The sequence below is a fragment of the Cryptomeria japonica genome, chromosome 6, assembly GCF_030272615.1.
Source record: "Cryptomeria japonica chromosome 6, Sugi_1.0, whole genome shotgun sequence".
NCBI lineage: Eukaryota > Viridiplantae > Streptophyta > Pinopsida > Cupressales > Cupressaceae > Cryptomeria > Cryptomeria japonica.
In genome coordinates this window covers 36,808,419-36,816,948 of record NC_081410.1, presented here as the reverse complement: position 1 = coordinate 36,816,948, position 8,530 = coordinate 36,808,419, and the positions used below count along the sequence as shown (strand labels likewise).

Sequence of the window (8,530 nt, the reverse complement as noted above, 5' to 3'; positions counted from 1 at the left end):
CCTTTTGATTAGCATTTACTTTGAGATTTGTAATCAGTTCTTTGAAGTCATTGGTGTATTATGTTATGGATGTTTATGTTTACAAAACTTTGAGTCTTAACACATTTACATTAATTAAAAAGAATATCTGTCAATTTTCCATGGCCGTTCATCATGTGTAACAAATGGGTCGACTTTGAGTCACCTGTTTGTGTTATTATTTACCTTGTTCCTTCCCTTTGTTTTTCTTGTGTTCACCTTTCCTTCTTTCTAGTTAAAAGCATACCCTATAAAAACCCCAATTATATCATAAGAGGGAGTTGTACCTTTAAAATTCAGAGGAAAGTTGTTAATGCAATTAACAACTTTTCTAGCTATTCGTTGCATGGTTGTCTCTAGAACACAAAAGATTTAATTTTATATTTTAAAAGGAACAAATTTGTACACTAAAAAATAATTAATTATATTTTTAATATTTTACTATATACATTTATTTTATTTTTGCTGCTAAAAATTGACATTCCACTAATAAAATGAATTATGTTTCTCTTATACAACAAATAAATACTTCAACTCAAACAATTTTTTTCCAATAAAGAATGATAACCCGCAACACATAAAGCAAATGAATAATTCTTATACAACGAATAAATACTTCAACTGGACCAAGCAAACGACAAATGAATGAATAAAGAATTCACGGTCGGGATGTTCTATCAGACGATCTCACAGTAATAGCCAACCGTGACAGAAAAATGTTTTGGTTAGTTAACGAACTGTTGAAAGGAGAGGCAGAAAAATGTTTTGGTTAGTTAACGAACTGTTGAAAGGAGAGAGGGGAGATGGGAGAGAAGGAGACGAATTTGTCCATCTCATCAAGTGTTGACCTTGTAAATGCCCCACAGAAGGGCGTTACAGACTGAGAATGCAAATCCTCCACAACTTCTCTTTTTCTTTTATTCGACGGCACTGCTAAACCCTTCTCTTCTTCTCCTTTTCTCTCACCGCTCGCATGAAGGAGTGGAAAGTTGAGCAATGCTTTCGATCCACGTATTCTGAAAGCAGCACGGTCATATGCCAGAGCCGCCGCCTCCGCGGTATCGAAGGTTCCTAGCCATACTCTGGCTCCTTTCTTAGCAGGATCTCGTATTTCCCCCGCAAATTTCCCCCACGGCCGCTGCCTCACTCCCCTATAGTGCGGCGCCGCCTTTATCTCTGAAGCCACCGCCGCCGCCACCTTTTTCACATGCTCGCGATTAACATTATTTTGAGTTGCAGGCTGCGGTGTAAGGGGAAACCAGTCATGATTTGCAGCTTCTTTGAGCAGGCTGTAGAGCAGCATATCGTCCGAGTCATTTTCGTCGAGAGGGAGTTTACCCCACACTGCGCTGCCCAAAACGGGGCTCACAATATCCATACGATTGCTTTTGCATGACGGCGTCGATTCCCATGCAGGACGAGCTTGATTTTCTGTACAGATGTTTTTAAGTGGCGGAGGAACGGAGACAACAAGAGACTGACACCTTTTCTTGGACAGCTTCCTTTTTTCTGCAAAATTAGTGCTTGTTTCGTCCGATGAACTCCCCTCCGTCTGTGTAAGCAAAGGGCCGTATATCATGTCATTCTCTGTGTCATTGCAATTATAATAACTTGCTGTCCCTGAACCAAAATTGAGATCCATAGTATTAGGGAAGTCAGTAAATGAAAGTATATCGTGGTCATATTGGTGAATGCTGTGAACTTCCATGCTTTCGCCTTAGAAATCTTGAAAGGCTCTCAGATATTACAGGCTTTGCCTATGATTTTGTTTCTTGTGAAAAATGGAGATTTTAAAGGCGTGGAGTGAAGCGGTCAAAACTTTTAGATGCTGAGAATGTGAGGAGGAAGAATGTCCATGTCCACTGTGCACGTTTTAGGTATGCGTGCGTAGTCGTTCAAGCCGACATCCATCCACTTGCGTAGGGCACATCGAACGGAAAACAAAAACAAGACTCGTGACAGTGACGTCATCAAAGCTTTTCACCAATACGTCATATCCAATAGTAGGGAATTTGATTGGGTCCGTGGACTTTTTTTTTTTTCTGAAGGGTGGAAAAGGGTGGAAAAGTGTGTATTGGGAAAAAAGGAAAGGAAAGGGTCTTTTATAGTCTATGATGCCAACAATCTGTACATGGGTCTACTGATGGGTTAGAGGAATATGGGACTACCTCGTACTCTTTGCAGAAGGTATCTAACTGCACTACAACCGAGGCATATATACCTTACCTCCTTGTGGGATTTGAATTTGTGAACCTCCCTTTCAAGAGCACAAGTTCTCTACCACTAGGCCAACTTAGGAGAGTACCCATTACTCATTATTGTTCGTGTTCTAATAACCGTTCATTCCTTGTACACCAAAATTTTCAATTATTAACTTTAAAAAAAAAAAATTTTAAAAAAAAATAAAATTAGAAGTCCATTAATAAATTTCCATGTAGCAATAGTTACTCATTTTTTTAGCATTTTTGGATCATAATTGGCTCCTTTGTGAACCTTTATTTGTACCCACAGTGCACAACTACTTAGGCATTTTTGCATAAGTATTGGCAATTTTAAGTGCACATTTATTGGGGCATCTTTAACTAGGTATTGGGCGAAACTTTGAAATGTGTACTTTTTGACCATTGCGCACATAACGGATCCCACATCATGCATTGTTACTACCCAAAAGCCAAAACAATAGCTATAAGTAGTTAAGTTGCATGTAGAGACAACTAAAAAAAATCGTCAAAATTTAATGTACCGTTTAGAATTTGTGCATGTGCGAAGTTAGCTATAATGGCTACTGGTACGCTTCTCCTAGGTAGGGGAGAGGGTTTGATAGTGGAGCACGCTCTAGGATATAAGTTGAGGGTGTTGGGCTCTATAGCAGAGCATGCCATTAATCATTTAATGATTATTTTTTATCTAAAAATCAAACTAATATGAACAAACAATGCACATGTATCATATTTGTTTTATAATATGTTTATCTTTGTCCCCCAAAAAATATTTAATAATAGTCATAATTCAAAGCATATCAATAAAGATTTAGACACAACCAGTTCTAAATAAACAATGCTAAGGTATGCAATAGTCCATTAGAGTTTGCACCCACACATATAACAAAAACACTATAATAGTCCTAGGTACATATGCATTGATCGACCAAACCATATACAATGATGTCTAAAAGGGGATGCCACATCTATTAGACTACCAACACCATCTAGCCCATCACACAATCATATTAGATCCATCAAATGTAAAAAATAATTTAAATACAAAATACTCTTCAAACAAAAGCCAATGCCATGTGTATCATCTATCAAACTCAACCACCCATATACTAGTCACTTCCTCCTACATTCAACACAAAAAGTTGTAAGAATACCAATGAAGTCATTAAAAAATTTTAAATACAAAATACTTTTCAAACAAAAGCCAATGACATGTGTCTCATCTATCAAACCCAACTGCCCATCTACTAGTCACTTCCTCTTGCATTCAACACAAAAAAGTTTTAAGACTACCAATGAAGTCGCCAAAAAAAGAGGACACAAATTAAACAATCCACATCATAAAAGCATTTGGCCAAACCTATCAACTTTGCAATTTATGGAAAAATTTAAATTTTCCAATCCAATCTAACAACACAATTGAGATAAGAGGATATAAATTTAAGATCCCATATAAAACAAGCTTTCAAGAAACCATTAATATGACCAATTCAAATAGGCATGACATCCATTCTATCCTTTCATTTTTGTCAACTAAATCCCTCACCAATTTCATTTTGTTTTATCCTCTCTATTTTCTATCCTCTTCTATATTTTACTAGAGGTAACAATATAAGAAGATAAGGCGTCAATAGGAGATTACCACAAGAAACTTCCATATTCTTCCAGGTATGTACTGGTCTAACATAGACTTTACATGCCTATTTATTCTCTACATTGTTATTGCTTGAATCAATGTGTTGAAAGTGTATATATGGGGTTTTAAATTATACTTTTATTCTTGAGAATGACTATTTGTTGTATATGATGTAAATGTTCTACCCAGTTTGTTGTAAGTCCATATATGGGGTCTTATGTTATATTGTTTATAGAAGTGAATGCATATCTATGGGGTTTATGCTATATTGTTTGTAGTTGAATGTCTTTTTGTCTTATATTATGTAAATGTTCTATCTAGTTTGTCGTAAATGCAGATATGGGGTTTAAATTTATATTTTTCATGCATATGAATGCATATCTATTGTTTAAAATGTAAATGTTCTATCTAGTGTGTCGTGAGTGCATATATAGGGTTTTAAGATATATTATTTGTCTATGAATGCATAAATGTTGTATATGATCTAAATTTTCTACCCATTGTGGTGTAAATTATATGGGTATTTAAGCTATAATGTTTATGCTTTTTGGTTTGATACAAATGCTTACTATTGTAGCCAAAAGGGTATTAGTTAATAATTGTTAATGTGGTTAGTTGGCACGGAAAGAGTAGATGACACATGTTAAATGCAAACATATGAGTACATACATACATACATACATACATACATATATATACATAGAAAGATCTATAATAACTTGAAAGAGGTAACTTCTATCATTTGGTAAATTTGTTATACCTAAAGATAATCAAATGAATAAAATAGAAAAAGAGTATCACATAATGTAGGAAGTAAATTATAATTCGCATAGTAAAAACCAATAAAAGTAATGGAATAAGGGCGAGACAATTATATGAAATAATGTGGTGCATTCACGAGGGGAGAGTCCTCAAGGAGAACAGTCCAAACCATTCTACAAGAGTAAACACAATAGAAGCAACACAATGTGATGGAGGCAATGCAACATCAGACATATTATGTCATGGAATTCAAATACAAATTGGCTGGCGACATGCAGACTGTCGGATTTGGCACATAGGCCTGATAACAAACATGCTCAAATACAATATCGGGGCTCAAGCAAGAATGCGAGCCAACTCCAGATCCCCTAAAGTTATGATCAATCCTCTATCTATTGAAATATGTCTACCATATGCTAAATTACATTTATTTATATGATATTATAGCTCTAGGATGATTCACGTCGACCTAGTTGAAATCAAATACTGATGAAGATGTAACGCATAGAATAAATAAGTCGGCTTCCATCAAAAGGAATCCTTTGGAAACAACATAGAATGAAGTGCGGACTTGGGGGAAGGTTGGCCATGGACTAAGGAACATAGGAGGATACGAAATTAGCTTCCGCAAGCTACGAAAATGGTCCACAATATTCTCCATTAGAAAAGAGGTCCAAGCGGTTCTAGTGCATAGGCTAGAAAACTATTCCACATTCCAGAAGTGATAACTTGCCAGAAAAAATATCCAAGCGACCCGCAGATCTAGGATAAGGTAGATGAACATGTCCATGAACAAAATCTAGATTTGCAAGATCTAGTGAGAAAAATCAGCAAAATGCAGGATGAAATGTTGAAACTGCAAAGCCAAATTGAACAAGAAACAAATTGAAATGAAAATATTTTTGGTTGATGCAAGATTGCCAAGAACCAGAGATACTCCTACATCAGACATCCGAGGTTGATAAAAAGTGAGTCCCTCGCTTTGTGGGGGCTAGAGGGAAACCAAGACGGTCTACCTTAGCTTGAGAAATCCATGACGAGTCTTTGACTGGTCTGTCCTTCCACTTGACAAGATACTCTTTGTAATGATTGCCTTGAGTGCTACGCCCAATTTTGCTATCCAAAATCTCTTCAATGTAGTCTGGTATCCTTTGGGACATATGCGTCTCCAAGTTTGTTGTGTTGTCTTCACTAAATTCTGCTTCATGATACTGATGTAGGTCTGCAATGTTGAAAATAGGTGAAATACCCAAGGTATCCGGTAACTCCACTTCATATGCATTTCCAAAACTAAATTTCCTCAAGATCTTACAAGGTCCAAACTTCCTCATCTTCAACTTATTATAGGTACCAACATGAAATCTTTCTTTTCTAAGATACACCATCACTTCATCTCCAACTTTGAATTCTTTGTGTCTCCTCTTTTTGTTTTCTTTCTCCTTATACTTACTGTTCATGTCCTCCAGATCTTGTTTGACATGAGTATGTACACTTCATATGTTCTGCAAACACTTCTATTTCTGTACTCCTTTTATCCTCATTATTGATATCCCTTAACTCTGATATGCCTATAGGGTGTTCTTTCGGTACTCCTATTCACTGAATTGTTGTAGGCAAACTATGCTTGTGTAAGAATCAAGTCCCAACTTTCGGTTTTATCTCCAACTAAGCATCTCAACATATTTTCCAGACTCCTATTTAGTACTTTTGTCTGTCCATCAGTCTGTGGGTGAAAAGTAGAACTGGGTTTAAAATCTATCTTCATCTTCTTCCAAAGTATTCTCCAAAAATATCCAACAAACTTAGTGTCTCTATCAGAAAATATGATCTTAGGTAATCCATGTAATATCACCACCTCCTTGAAAAATAAGTCAGCTATATGCACACATCTATTGCCTTCTTACAGGGTATGAAATGTGTCATCTTTGAGAATCTATCTACCACCACAAATATAGAATCATTTTCTCTTGGTGTCTTAGGCAACCCAAGTATGAAATCCATGCTTATGTCTTCCCAAGGTCTCTCTAGAACTATCAAAGGCCTATACAATCCAACATTCTGACTGCCACCTTTTGCAAGTTGACAAGTTCTATAACTCTGAACAAATTTTCTAAGATCCTTATGAATTTGAGGCCAAAACTAATTCTCACTAACCAAGGCTACTATCTTATCAACACCAAAGTGTCTTGCTAATCCTCCTCTATGCTTCTCCTTTATCATATTTTCTCTCATAGAGCTCTAGGATATACAAAACATATTTCCTCTAAACAACATCTCATCTTGAATGAAATAATTTAGCCACTTACCCCTATCCACTATAACAGGTTCTATGCAAGCTCTCCAAGGACCTACAAAATCAGGACCATTCTCATACAAGCTCTTCAATTCCTTTAAACCCAATACTTTCACTCTCATCTTTGTCAACTAGTTCCTCCTTCTAATTAAGGCATCAACAAATTTATTTGACTTACCACTTCTATGTTTCAAAAAAAATGTATAACTCTGCAAGAACTCCACCCATCTCATGTGTCTTTGATTCAACTTACCTTGACTATTTAGATATTGCAAAGCTTGATGATCGGTATACAACACAAACTCCTTAGTTAGTAAATAATGTCTCCACTTCTTCAACGATTGAATTATTGCATAAACTCTTGATCATAAATTAAATATCTTCTTCTTGCATCTTTCAATTTTTAACTAAAATAAGCTATTGGTCTTCCCTCTTAACTCAACACTACTCCAATTGCATTCCCACTTCCATCACAGTCTACTTGAAATACTTTGCTGAAATTCACTAGGGCTAACACATGTTGTTCAGTACCTTTTTCTTAAACAACTAAAAACTTTTGTTTTCTCCAGATGTCCATCTAAAATCCTTCCAGTCTCCTCTCATTGTCTCAGTCATAGGGCTACAAATCGAACTAAAAATTCTAATGAAATTCCAGTAGAAACTAGCGAATCCATGAAATGATCTTACCTCCCCAATACTTTTCGGTGTAGGCTAATAAACAATTTCTCTTACCTTCTTAGGACCCATCTTCAATCCATCCAGAGATATCACAAATACTAAATAGACTAACTCTTCATGAAACTGCACTTCTTAATATTTATCAGCAACTTATCTTCTCTTAACCTCTACAAAATATGTCGCAAATGCAACATATGCTCTTCCTTTGTCTTACTAAAAATCAAGATGTCATCTAAGAACACAATAATAAACTTACCCAAGAATTTATTCAATACCTCGTTCATCAACCTCATGAAAGTACTTAGTATATTACTTATTCCAAAAGGCATCACCAACCATTCATACAATAATTCATTTGTCTTGAATATTGTCTTTCACTCATCCCCTTCTCTGATTCTAATCTGATGATATCCACTTTTCAGGTCTATCTTTGTGTAATACTTGGCCCTGCTTAAACAATCCATTATGTCATCCATACTAGAAAAAGGAAATCGATACTTCACTATGATCTTATTTATTGCTCTAGAGTCTTACACATCCTCCATTCTCCATTCTTCTTAGGTGCTAATACTGTTGGAACTGCACAAGGGCTCAAACTTTATCTGATCAAACCTTTCTTTAATAACTCTTGCAATTGTCTATTCAACTCCTCATTCTCTGTTGGTGTCATCCAGCGTGCTTCTTTATTAGGAAAAATATCTCTGAGAATTAGGTCCATGCAATGACTGATACTTCTCATAGGTGGTAATCCATCAGGTACATTATCTGAAATGATATCTCCATACTCTGTCAACAACTCTTTTATCTCCCCCAGTTGTTCTTCCTCATGCTCTAGATTTTTAGTCTTCTTAGGGACTAAAACAGAACACATATTCTCATGTCTTACCCCATCCAAGAAATTCCTTCCATTAACCAAGAAAATTC

At 35.9% G+C, this 8,530-nt stretch overlaps 1 protein-coding gene across 1 annotated transcript; it reads right to left on the bottom strand.

The window, feature by feature from the left end:
- Window positions 1–787: 787 nt before the first annotated feature.
- On the bottom strand, window positions 788–1,726 carry LOC131069977 (ethylene-responsive transcription factor 2-like). Its single transcript, XM_058005523.1, has one exon. It carries the CDS (start codon window positions 1,724–1,726, stop codon window positions 788–790), a length of 939 nt encoding a protein of 312 aa, XP_057861506.1.
- Window positions 1,727–8,530: the final 6,804 nt, after the last annotated feature.